Genomic DNA, 13,101 nt, shown 5'->3' on the forward strand with positions numbered 1-13,101 from the left:
TGTTCTCTTTCTCAGTAATTCAAATATTATTCGGTGTGGACATTTCTTTAAATTTTGCTTCAAAATTTAGGTTAAGTGTCTGCTTCCTAGCTGAAATACCCTGTATAAGTCATTTTCTGTTCCATTCCCCTCTCTAAAATGTTTCTGTTCCCCGTTCTAAAATGTTTTAGACATTTTATGTATTTCAGTCAAACTGCCTCCTAGTGCTTACTTTCTAATAGAGTAAGGATAAACTGACATTTTAGAATAAATGACTTTTTATATAAATCTTGCCATTTTTAATGAGAAACTTATAGCTGGTAAGATCACTACATTCTGAAGAGATCTGATTTTGTGTTTTTTGTAATCCATTCCATACCAGCAGTTCATGTAGAGTGACTAAGGATACAGAGATATTAGTGGGCTCTTATTCTTCTCTTGCATGAGGGAAGCTTTCTGTGTATTCGTGCCTATCCATTTATAGGTGATGAGGGAGGCATGCTTTACATTTTTGAAGTATCATGTTAGAGAATTAGCTTATCATTATTAGAGACGGATTTTCTTTCTCCCCAAACACTTTTATGAATCTAAGTGCTTAGCCAAAATCTGCAAATGATTTGTAATGTAATTATCTTCAGTCTACCTTTAATTGCCCACAAGAGTGGAACAGCTGAACTCAATGGAAATTCCTGGCTGCTTAAGTCTGAAAATCCAGGACAGTGCTGGTCATGTGTAAGATCCAAATTTTCCTAAAGGCTTTTAACCTCATTTGAATGTTCTTTGCTAAAGCAATGGTACAAATGTTGCTGCCTTTTCAAGGGAGAAAGAGCAAGTTTTGTCCCACGTAACTTGGAATGCCTTTGCTCACATGTTGAAGTATTGGCTTCATAAGGTTTGTGCTCCTGCATCCCCAAAGCCGCCACGGGTTTAGCTGAAAGAATTAAAAGTAGAAACGAGGAAAATATTTGGGGCCAAGAGAATGATAGGCTTAATTAACATTTAAAAGTAAAGCCTAAAACATTTAAAATTGAAAATATAACATTTTAAAATATTAAGCAATATTTATATTTTGTATGGTATAATTAAAATGTATAATATCAATATTAAATGTTTTTTAGTCATGCTCTGTTCTGAATTATAGAGGATAATGTTCTGAATTACAGAGGATAATGTGCGATAACCATGAATTAAACTGTGGATTAATAATGAATAACCTGTTGTAGTCAAATTTTAAATTGTAAGTGATATAAAATATGATACAATTTAAGAATAGCAAATTTTTAAGTTATTTGTCAATGCCATATCTTTTTTTTTCCCCTTTCTAGAATATTCCTGATGTGGATGATGAAGGATACAGCATTAAACCAGAAGCAACACAGAATATCCTTTTGATTTTTCTTCTGTCTAGTTATTTTTTAGTTTTTACAATTCTCTGGAGAGGTGAACAAGTACTGATGAAAGTGTTAAGTAGAGAAATATGACTTCCATGCTTATGTTGCAACTTGGTCTGTTCGTAGCTTCCAGAAAAAGTGTCAAGTTTTGTCTAGGCTAGATCTTGTGAGTTTGTGTAAATACTGGAGAGACTTTTGGAAAGAATGTTAGGCTAAATGTCTTGGGAACTTTTAAGGGGAATTTTTTTTAACCTGAAGTAAAAGTAAAAAAAAAAAAAAAAAAAAAAAGCCTGAAGAAAAAATTAAGATGATCCTGCAGATGTTCCTCCATGAAAAGCATCCACAGAATTTGTAAAATAGAATTCCCTTTTAAGCATGCTGAGGCACTGCATGTTTTATAGCTGCACCCTCCTTTTTTTTTTTTTTCATGTTGTAAAAAAGATTGGAAGCTCCAACATCTAAGAATGGAGTTTCTGTCGTTTAATGAAGTTGTTCCACCACATGCTGATTCTAATTGGTGCTTTTATTGGATTTTTAATTTAATTGGTGCATAGAATAAGCTTTTATTATAGGCTGTTTTGTTTAATGGAGGCTCATGGTTTTCACTGCCCTTCCTTTGAAGGGTGAGATTCAAGGGTAAAATTTGTAGTGCCATCCTGCAAAATAGTGGTGGCCGCTGCTCCCTCTACTTCATGTCTATGAGCTGCCAGTGGCATCGCAGCGTGGTTCCAAAAGGTCAGTACTTCACCTCACTTCATTTAAAAATTGGTACAAAGCTTGCCTCTTCCCTAAGTGCAGTACAGTGCTTAGCTGAGCATTGCAAATCATAAAATACAAAATTATTGTTACTGTAAGACCCTTCTTTTATGCTGTTGCCTTCATCTATGTAATCCTTTGGTTATGTAATAGTGCGTCCCATAACAAGTACCATTATGAAGATGAATGGAATGTAAAGGCCAGAGTAGGTATAAAAATTGACCAGTGGTTATAGATGTAGATGTCTATAAAGGACACAAAGAGCTATGGCAGTAGTATTTTATCTGGGATGTTTACTTAATATGTGAATTTTCTAGATATGCAAGAAATGGATTAAGCAGATGAATTTGAAATACTTCTACCTTAACTGAGAAAAACATACCAAAGAGAACCACTTCTATTCATCCAGTGATTCTGACTCTGAAGATGATGAGCCCAGGAGGTTCCATGTAGAAATAAAACCTGTACAGCCAAATCATAGCTCTCAGTGCACAATGGCTTCTTTGGATGAATTAAAAGTATCTATAGGGAACATTGCTCTTTCTCCAGCAATATCTGTAAGTAATTCTGTTTCTCATATTTCTAATTAATATAGAACAGTGTTAAGGAATCTTTTGTGAGGATGTCCATTTTAATATTCAGAATTTATTCTAGGTTCAGGTTTGGTGATTATTTTTCTTGTTCACTAGGCTGTCTTTAGTGTACTCTATCATGATGTAGTGTTAAAAAATTCTGTCTTTTCTGATTGTAGTTTTCCTTTTGAGGAAAGCTGCTCAGTCCTTGTCTTTCTGCTCTTGCCTCTGCAATAGATTTGAATACATGTGGAATTAGCTGAACATTGTTTCTAACATAGTTTAATAATCAGTATTAAGTAAAACACAGGCCTTAAAATAGATCATATTCAGATTCCATGATTTTTACAGCACATTTTTATTGTAGGTATTTACAATAAGCCATAGAATGATTCTTTAAACTAAGCAATGATATTATAAACAAACAGTTTTAAAATATGTTAGTACAATAAGGATGGCTTAAAGATGTTTTAAAGGAAAAAATGCATACTATATTAAAATATTAATCATGATTTTCTCATTTTTTCCTCTTGTTTTGAAAGCAGAGACACAGTCCTGTAAGTACAGAATGACTTTTTATTGTTATTCGTAAATTAAATTAGAGTAAGTGCAGTCTGTAAGGGAATTACTGGGGAAAACTTGGGAATGTTCCTGTTCCTATCTGTCAGATATGCTATATGGTAGGAAAGCTGTCAGCTTTTAATGACATGTCCTGTAAAGAAATTTAGTAATACCTACTAAAGCCTTGTTTATACAATTTTACATTAATCTTTCTAAAGAACATGAAGATTCCAGCAAGAAGGCACTGTAGAAAGGTACAGAATTACATTATGTTTTGAATCCCATCTGAATAGAATTGTGTCAAATTCAAGGTCCGTAAGGGCTTCAGTAGCACTTCTGCCTCTATTTTCTGTACCTGTCTGCTTATTTCCATAGTGATATCTCAGGTATACCGGTACAATTAGTCAACTAAGATGCATATAAAAAATGAGCACAGGATACCTTTACTTTTGGCTAACCATTTGGGGTTTGACAGGAATAAAAAAGTCCAAAATGACTGAAAGTGGAGTGTAGCAGTCCCTAGCCACTAGGTCTGCAGAGCCTGTTGTGGTATTAAAATAGATAAGCCCAGGGATGATGGCTGAGAAGTGACCTAACACTTGCAGGGATATTGGCTGTTTCTCTGTTTGTTTCCCCCAACATTCCAGTTGGGGGAAGCACCCAGTGGCTGCCTGCAGTTGCCCAGGAATATTTGCATTTCCTGCTCCCTTCTAATGCTGCTGGCAGTCTCTGTTCCTGCCTTTCCTACCCCGGTGCGGGCTGCACTGCTTGCTCTGCCCTAGTTCCTGTTCTGGCCTTGCTTCTGCAAGTGCCAGAGGGTTCTCCCTGGCACCGAAAGCAAAATAGCTAATGGGAAAGTAAAGTAGAAGCATGAACTTTGCAACTATTAAACGTTCTAACTGACTAAAATTAATTTCTACTTCTTTTGTCTATTTCAGGCACAAATGAATCGAAATTCATCAAGTAAGTGTGAATCTTTAACTGTTAGTCTGGTTATGCTGGTCTTTTTGACTTAGCATAAATACATATATTGCTATTAGAGAATAACATTGATTTAAATGGTAGTATTTTAAATAGAAGAATTATCTATCAGTTCTAGGTCTCTTAATGATACCTGCCTTTGAACTACTCACAGAAAATCCAAAGGAAAAAAGTAAATTCTTTGGTGAAAGCTTCAGTGAGCTGTTAGAAGTTGTGAACAGGTCTCGCTGTATTCTGCACACTCAGGTGTTCTAGACAGTGATGAGGAACAGACCCAAAGGGGAGACCTCATGGAAATGATTGTTGTGGTGGTTCTTAAATTCCTGCATCCTCCCAAGTGTAGTATGATCCACAGACCAGTAAAGCTCACTCACTCACTCACTCACTCACTCAACTTTATGATAGAGCATTAGGCTCTATCCTTTCTTTGTTTTCCTTCCCAGGCCAGGTCAAGCAGTGGTTTATTGAGGAATAAAACTGATGAGAGCTATATAAGTTAAGGGAGAACCTTCAAGTCACCAATGTTTCCTCACAAAATGCATTACTTTGTGTAGTCCTCTGCTTTTAGAAAATATATCTGGAGCACCTGAATTTGTATCATCAGAAAGAATACAATTTTTTCCTTTCCATTTTAGTTATCCATGATTAATTTTAGTCTGCAACTGTTAATTTTTAGTAACTTTTTATAATGAAGCTAAATGCTTTTATTAAACAAATGGCTCATCTTTAATCATAATTCTGTATCTTTTGCTTAGGTGAAGAGTTAACGAAATCAAAGCTTTCTGCTCCAACTAATGAGTGAGTTGATTTTTTTTTAACTTTACCAAATGCACTTTGAAGGGAATTTGCTCTTATTTTAATCCAAGACTTAGAAATTCAGTATCGGCTGCCTGGGTTGGGTGTTTACTGGGCATTGTATATCTGTTGCCTTGTGAGAGTTAATGAGGAATTATATAGCAATGGAAAATTTTATTCTTCAACTTTTTTTTCCTCTATATTTTTTTCCTCTTCTTATGTATTTGCTTTATTCTCATTTGTCTTGATTGGTAATTACATGATTACTAATTATTGGTTTTAGTTCAAAATCTCAAGTTTTAAGTAAAACAGATACAGGTCTATCAACAATTTTACAGTGTTCCTTAAGATAATAAGCCCAAAATGTGGACAGATCTGTGTACAAGTCTCATACACTGGAAAAAAAAATTCATTTGCATACATATGCTTTGTTGATGTGAAAATGGACATTATGAAATACGTTTACACATGAACTTGTACCAAGGTAATAGAAGATAACAATTCAGATAGATTAATTATGTATAAATAGTTCCTAGACCTGCAATCTGTAAGTAGTTTTTATTTTTAGATATAAAGGCTGTTATTAACACAAGAGATGACTTACCAAAGTTGTCATTTGATTTTTATGAATATATCCATCTTTCATCTGTATTCCAATTGCAACTCTTTCTATAGAAAGGGGAACAGTGACCTACTGGCATGGGATCCACTCTTTAGCAGTTCTCTTGAATCTTCTTCTTCAGCCTCCTTGGCGTCCTCATCCTCCTCAGGTAAAATATTTGATAGCTGACCATGTTCCTGTGTGCCCTTGGGGCTGCTCTCTCCTTGTTGCTTTTTTTAAGCCATTGCAAAGGGATGTGCTCTGATTAGGAGGGTCTGGGAGTTAAATGGGGCTTCTCAGCAGCCGTGAGGTGGGATGAGCTTGCCCCGCGGGCAGGGATGGAAGTGTTTCCTTCTTCCAGGAAAACCTGTTAAGCCATGAACTGTCGAGTGCAAGGCTGCCATGGAGCTTGGCTGCAAGCCACTTGTTTCCTATAGGAAAACATGATTCTGTTGGGAAATGTTTTGGCTGGATCCAGGGGTGTGGGAGAAAACCTGGAATATGGGGAAGTTCCTGGCTAGGTGGAAGTTGGGGAGAGATTACAACAATGGAGTGGGGAGGGAGAAGGGAGCAAGAGGAAGATGCCATATGGGAATCCTGGTTGCAGGATTTTGTAGGATACTCGTGTGGGCAGTATAAATGTAAATGTTTGTGTATAAACCACTTGATGGAGAAGCCGATATTGGTTTTTGCGCTCAGAAGGGAGCAAGGGAGAGCGATGCCACTGAGCTCATGGGCAGGGGGATGTGTGTTGGAGAGGTTGGAAAGCCCTTTAGAAAAAAAGGAAGAGGAAGCCCGAACAAAAACACATCTTACTGCAATGTTAGGTCCCCTTTACTAAAAATAGTTACTTACGTTATTTGCCTTGATTGTCTTAGGGGACATAAGGTGGCCTACAGTACTGGCTAACAGCAACAGCTGTGCTGCTTCTGCAGTTCCTTACAGCTGCCTACTGCAGCTCTTTATTCCAAGTGCTGCACTTTGTGTAGAGAGCTTCTTTTGCTCTATGTCTGAGAAAGGAAGTATTTGCAATTTATTTTAGCTAGATATTCCTATCACAAAAAATATAAAATCAGTCTCATTTCTTAGTTAGTGACCTTGATTTTCCAACTCTTTTCCTCTGTAGCCAATCTTACAATCTTCAATCTGTAAGAGCAGTAAGAAAGAGTGCATGTAAAAATGGGGAATTCTGCACAGGAAATAATGCTTTTTCTCAAGCATCTCTTTAGCAATGATCAGTGTGACTATGCAGTCACTGGGATTTAAGTGGAAGTTATTCTTCCACTTACGAGTTCATGTTCCCTAAACGTTATGTTTTATAATAACAAATCTAGCTTACTTGAATCAATAGATCATCTCTTCCTCCCTTTGGTAGCCAATCAGAATATTGGCTAGGGGGACTAAATTTGTAAGGTATTTACATATATGTTAATGGAATATGTTGGGAAAAAAAAATAAAGGAGAGGAGGAAATGCTCATGCCAGCAAATGCCCCCTGCCAGCAGAGCCGTGGAGAGAGTATCCTCCAGGTGACAGGTAGCAACAGGTAATGGGAGCCAGTGACAGGGAGTTGGGGTCAGGGACAGATAGTTGGGGCCAGGGACACGCTCTCCAGTCAGATCAAGTTATGGCCTGTGCCTCAGAGCTGGAGGTCACTCATATGCACAGAACTTCATATTTCAATGAAAGTGTAAAAATAATCATAGTAAAAATATTTTTATAAGAATAAAAAATAGCTGAATAGTAAAAAATGTTGTTCTAGGACTTAACCAAGCCATCTACATTTGTAAAATCATCCATTGAGTTGAGTAGAGAGTGAGTTTTTTAAGGTCTGGCAAATTAGTAACGTGCGTTTTGGAAAATTATTGACTAAATCAGAAGTAGTTCACAGGGTTAAGTCAGGTTAGCTTCTAATGCTCAATAATCTGTAGCTCAGTTCTCAAGACTTCAAAAATACTCAGTTCTGATCTGGTGCTATTTACCTTGAAATCAAGGGGTTTTTTCTTCAGCTCAAAGGTGAATAAAGGTAAACTGCTTAAAACTTTTTCAAAAGTCAACCCAAAACATAAGTTGTTTATACAAAGAATAAATAACTTGATACAGATTATATATGTCATAGATTAGCATGTCCCACAGCTGTCCCACAGCTACTGTTTTTCTTCTCACTGTTAACACATTTCTTCAGATACTGTTTTGTAATTCTGCATTAATCACTGAGCACACAAACTGCATTGGTATTTGAGCAGCTTTTTATGGAACATAGACGTAAATTTTCTTTATCTGTGAATAGTCCCGCCTTATTAGAACCTTAAGCTAACTTTATTATCTTGAACAAACACAGCAAAATTTTTAGATGGTTATTGATATTGTACACATGCTTTTTTGTTTGTTTTTTTTTTTTATCTGGAAGAAAATATCTGGAAGAAACAGAGTAGGTGTGATTAAATGGAGAAGTTAAACCACGCTAGGAAAGAAGTTAAAAGAGTAAGCAAAGGAAGTAGGGCTTTAAGGGAAGAAATAGAGTAAGTGACATTTTGACTTAAGGAGTGGAAGGGGTCACAGCTGACAGTGTGAGTGCAGGGCGTGGGGGCTGTGGCCCGTGTTCTCCTTTCCTTGCAAGCGGCTTCAGCCTGGCAGAGCCGTTCGCTTTCCTGGTGGCTGCTGGGCATCCTGCAGTAGGTCATTCCGAGGGCGTTTTTGGAGACACCCTCCTGACATGGGTGCTGTGCTGGGTTTCACCGTCTCCCTCTTCCTGCAGCGACGCTGACGGAGCAGGACGCAGGCGGCGGCTCCGCGCCGCGGCCGCACAGCCGCTGGGTCTCTTTTGCCGAGGAGCTCCTCGCAGTCACACACACAGGCGCACACACCAAGGAGCCCCAGCAGTCGCATTCAAATGCCGGGAGCGCCTGCCTTGCCTCTCCTGCTTTGCTCGGGAATCCTTCCGACTGCTCTGCTTCTGAGGATCCGAGTGACCTTTGCAGTAACGCTGTGTGCCCTGACAAGTTATTCATTGAAGAAGCTGGCTCTGCTGCTGAGATCTCTTCCCCATCACCTTCAGCGCTGCTGGACTGTAGCTTAGTGCCTTCCTGTGCTCACACACGTACGGGTACGGCCAGGGTGCGTGGCGTGCGCTCCTCCCTAACCGCTCACCTCCGCAGCGAGCGCTGCCCGTCACGCTCTTGTTGCTCACCTCACCTTAATTAACTCATCTTTTCCTATAAACTGCACTAAGCTGCTTACCAGCACTGGCTTTTTTTCTTAGTTAGCCATTGAAATAAGTAATTAGCTTGAAAGAAAAAGGAAAAATCAAATTACTTAGCTAAAGGCATTGTTTTTTTAACAGCATGGAGCTTTGCTTTTCTAGAAGTAAAATACATTTTGTTGTGGAATGTCAGAGCAGTGCGAGATCTCAAGGATTAAATGACTGGATAAGTAGAAACGAATGCATTCTTAACTGGCTTTGTATAGATACTTTCAGATTAAATACAGTGAAATAGTTTGGAATAAAAACTGCCTTTTATCATTCAGTACTTTTCAATATCATTCAGAAAAAATCAGAGTTTTGATGATACTGTAGTAATACCACATACTAATAAAGCAAAGAAAATAAAAACATCTTTAGGGCAAGTGCACCGTGATTCCTGTAGCCGGTGCCCTGCAGTGGGAACCACTGTGGAGCCTGCCCCTCCACCTGCGTGTAACAAGGCAGGTCTTGAAGGGACAGCTGATATTGCGGCACCGAATGTGCCTCTGGTCTTAGCTTTGCAGCTCTGAGGGGGATGTGGTCAGGCTGGCCAAATCTGTTCCTACCCAAGTCAGGGGCCAAAGTCCCTTCCTTCAGCGAGAGCACAGTGGGGCTGAACGGCTGTGACAAGAGCAGCACTGTGCTTGATAGTGCTGCCACTGTCACCGTGTGTTCGGGTGTAAGCCTCTCTGAAGTGTAGGTTGGGCACACTCATCGGGTGGCATCTAACAGTTATTTTGAGGTACATTTCCAGTCAGAAAAGTGACCATGTGGAAGTGGCATTGTTCCGCTGCTCGCATCACCGTCTGTCCTCTGCTTTTGCGAGGCTGGGGAGGGCAGAGGGGCGGCGGCGTCTGCCTTCTCCAACCCCTCATAGCTCGGCTAGGAGGTAATGAGGAGTCGCTGTGTTCTTGTAATCAGCAGAATCATTTCTTAAGTTCTCTCCGGTGCCTACCTGTTGAAGGCAACAGGATTTTTGTGGGCATAGCTTCACATAAACAGTGTTGCCATGTCAGCCAAGACCAAGTAGTCCTCTGAATTGCCCATTTATGGTGAGACATGAAGGACTACCCCACATTCTGAATCTACACAGATTATGCAGAAAAGGGAGCTGAGCTAAAACTGTTATTTAGCACACAAACCTGTGAGGGAAGTTCACACAAAATCGTTTGAGAGCAACGAGAAAGCCCATGGTGCCACTTTTAGAGTCACTTTTCAGGTATCACAGGACCCCATTTTAAGAACAATTTTGTTTTCGTGGTGGATCTACAAAACAGGGCTTATAAAACAGGAGCTTTAACAGAAGCACAGTTTCCAGCGATTCTGTTCCAGTGAGTATATATTCACGTTCCATGTGACTTTTCTAACGTTGGTTTCCTTAAATTTGCTGTCTTGCAGCGAGGCCCACGACTCCTCTTTCAGTGGGCACAATCGTACCCCCTCCAAGGCCTGCGTCGAGACCAAAGTTGGCTGCGGCAAAACTCAGCGGCATTACAGAAATAGTACGTGTGGGCGTCCACTACGGAGGCGGCCTGCGCCAGCACCTCGGCCTCCCTGCAGCCCTGTGCGAGGCCTGGCCTCCCTGCGTTTCAGCAGTGTGGGGCGGGCTGTGGGGCGCCCCATTTCGGGCCGTCAGGGCTCTCCCTAAGCGCTCTCAAATGCCCTGGGCACACAGGGCTTCGCATTCAGCCTCACACAGCCACTGACCGGCTGCGGCGGAGCCACATGAGCTCAGCCTGAGTCCCGGCCTTGATTCCAGGGCGGGGGAACGTTCCCTGCTTTGCACTCAGAACTGGCTTAGATAAAGCACTAGAAGTAGTAATGCTACAGAAATGCTGTGGTGTTGAGTGGGGAATTAAATAGTCTTCTGTAAATTTTCAGTCTTTTGTTCATCCTTTAAGATCTCTTTCTGTCTGCCTAATGCTCTTGTGATGTCTTGTGTTAAGCCCAGGCCGTTCAGCCCTCCCCTGACGTCCAACTCGAGCCCGCCGCCCGCGGCTCCCTTGGCACGAGCAGAGAGCATCTCCTCCATATCCTCCTCCGCGTCCCTCAGTGCAGCAAACACCCCCACAGTGGGTAAGTTGCCTTCACCATTTTAACTTCCTTCCAAAGGAGTGTGAATCCGCGCCAGCTTCCAGCAGAAAGTTAGGGAAAACTTCCTGTTGGAGGAGGCAGCTGCAGCGCGGGTCTGGCACAAGCATCCCTTGGCGCAGCCACCTCCAGCAGACCCGGGGCAGGTGGCAGATTTGCCTCGTCTGCTGATGCCATTAGAGCACGTTCCTAGTGAAGGGACTCCCAAACTGACCCGCAGTGTGGGTCTTACCTGGCGTGCCACGCTCGTGTTCATCAACCACAGCATGTTGTCGTGTGTTTTTTCTGAGAGATGTTGTTGTACTCGGTTTATGCTAGCTCTGCTGCACGTGGGTGACGGGCAGCCCTGCGTGTCTCTGTATGTGTGTGTGTGTGTCCATGTGCACGTGTATATGTGCGTGTACCTGTGTGTGTGCATGTATGTGCATGTGCACACACTCAGCACCGCAGAGGAGCCCGGCAGCCCCGGTAGCGCCTGCCCTGGGGCAGGAGAAGCAGGATGGGGCTGTGCAGGCGGAACTGCACCCACAGAGACCTGGAAAGGGCAGGAATGGGGCCAGCAGCCATACAGGGCTGCACGAGGGAACCTTGGGACACTGGGCAGGGTGAGGACATGCCCTGCACACAGGTCTGTGCTGCTTGGTTGGTTGGTTGGCTGGTTTTAACACTCCCAACATTTTCCTTGCCCCACTAGTTCTGAATAATGGGGAGGTGACTATAATTATCTTGTGTGCGTATATACAGATAAATATATATATATATCCACACACACACACACATATCTGCAAGACTATAATTGTCCTGTAGACTTGTACAATTATATTTCTGAGAATATGTCCTTATGCTTTAGTCTTATTTTCATTTGCATATTATTTTTATATATATGAAATGGTTTGACATCTGTTATTGCTTGAAGTATTTTGTTTTCTTGCAATGTTTTGTTTGATTTAAATGTAATAGAGGATGATCTTTTGGTTGGAACTCTTCCTACCATGGAAAAGCTTTGTGAGACATCAGCAGGTATGGTACCAGAAGCAGACTTACATGTCAACTAATCATCCTAATGCACTACACCCAATAACTCTGTATTTCTTTTGATCCAATATTCCAGATGTTTCTGGTGTGGGACAGATATAAGTAGCTTTCAAGTTCACTTAACAATGTTAATGTTGCTGTAATCATCAAAAGTAGCTAGAGCCAATGTTACAGAACAAAGTCTGCATCCGCCACCACCAAAACAAGGTGAAACTTGGTCTCGTGTCCTCAGTTTTATCACGCCTTTCATTCAAGAAAGAAGAATATATTGAGGTTACTTTAACGGTCTTTGTTCTTGTAAGACAAGTAGGTAAAACCTCATTATTCTTACATCTAATTCAAAGCTGAATTGAAGATTTCTTTTATACTTTTTATTTTCAGCTGCTCAACAATTTTGCTATTTTTAAAACTACCTGAGTCTTTGCTCCTCAACTAAACTGAAACAGTTCAACCCGTTTATTGAGTTCCCCTTTCTGCCTTCGACGTGACCAGCAGTGGGTTTGTTCTGCCCTTGAACTGCCCTGTCAGCTGGAGCGGTGGCTCTGTGGGCCCGGCTGGCACATCCCGGCTCCGGCAGCCCGAGCCGGAGCAAATCCAGCTGCGCGGCTGCGGAGTGGTGGGAGCAGCGGTTGCTGCCCCGCACGGCTGCGCGCGTGTCCCCAGCGCCAGCACAGCAGGGTGGCGGCGCCGCTGCAGCTCCCCTGAGGGGCAGAGTCGCGTTGGTTCAAGCTGCTGGTTTGTAGAGCTTGGGTCTTTCTGGAGCACGAAGGGCCGGGCAGGAAGCGGGGCTGCCGCGTCGGGACGGCGCCCGGGCTGCACCTTGGGGCGACGCGCGCGCCTGCCGATTCTGGCGCTCGACAGCCCTGTTCCGGGCACGCTCGCTCCGAGGCAGCCCAGCAGCCCCTGCCGGTGTCCTGCCCGTGGCGATGCCGCTGCTCGGGGTGTTACTGTGCTGCTGTGTTAGCGCTGCCGCGACGGCAGGCAGAGCCTTCCTGCAGTTCCCTGCTTCTCTGAACAGAGCGCAGTGAACACGCGGATCGTTATCAAAGCTCAGTTTCATCACATCCTTGTTCTTTGAAATCCCGATTTCTGACAT

The 13,101-nt window shown here is 42.0% G+C and overlaps 1 protein-coding gene across 1 annotated transcript in view; it reads left to right on the forward strand.

The window, feature by feature from the left end:
• FCHO2 (FCH domain only 2) overlaps nucleotides 1–13,101 on the forward strand; it is a 55,973-nt gene that overhangs the window by 35,120 nt on the left and 7,752 nt on the right. Inside the window, exons 11-18 of the mRNA XM_026036276.1 lie at nucleotides 1,305–1,359; nucleotides 2,505–2,683; nucleotides 3,244–3,255; nucleotides 4,198–4,222; nucleotides 4,996–5,038; nucleotides 5,711–5,805; nucleotides 10,278–10,381; nucleotides 10,826–10,955. Of these exons, the coding sequence (XP_025892061.1) occupies nucleotides 1,305–1,359; nucleotides 2,505–2,683; nucleotides 3,244–3,255; nucleotides 4,198–4,222; nucleotides 4,996–5,038; nucleotides 5,711–5,805; nucleotides 10,278–10,381; nucleotides 10,826–10,955 (643 nt within the window). The remainder of the gene's footprint in view (nucleotides 1–1,304; nucleotides 1,360–2,504; nucleotides 2,684–3,243; nucleotides 3,256–4,197; nucleotides 4,223–4,995; nucleotides 5,039–5,710; nucleotides 5,806–10,277; nucleotides 10,382–10,825; nucleotides 10,956–13,101) is intronic.

This window comes from Nothoprocta perdicaria, unplaced genomic scaffold, assembly GCF_003342845.1.
Source record: "Nothoprocta perdicaria isolate Ctin4 unplaced genomic scaffold, notPer1 scaffold_1, whole genome shotgun sequence".
In the NCBI taxonomy this organism is placed as follows: Eukaryota; Metazoa; Chordata; class Aves; order Tinamiformes; family Tinamidae; genus Nothoprocta; species Nothoprocta perdicaria.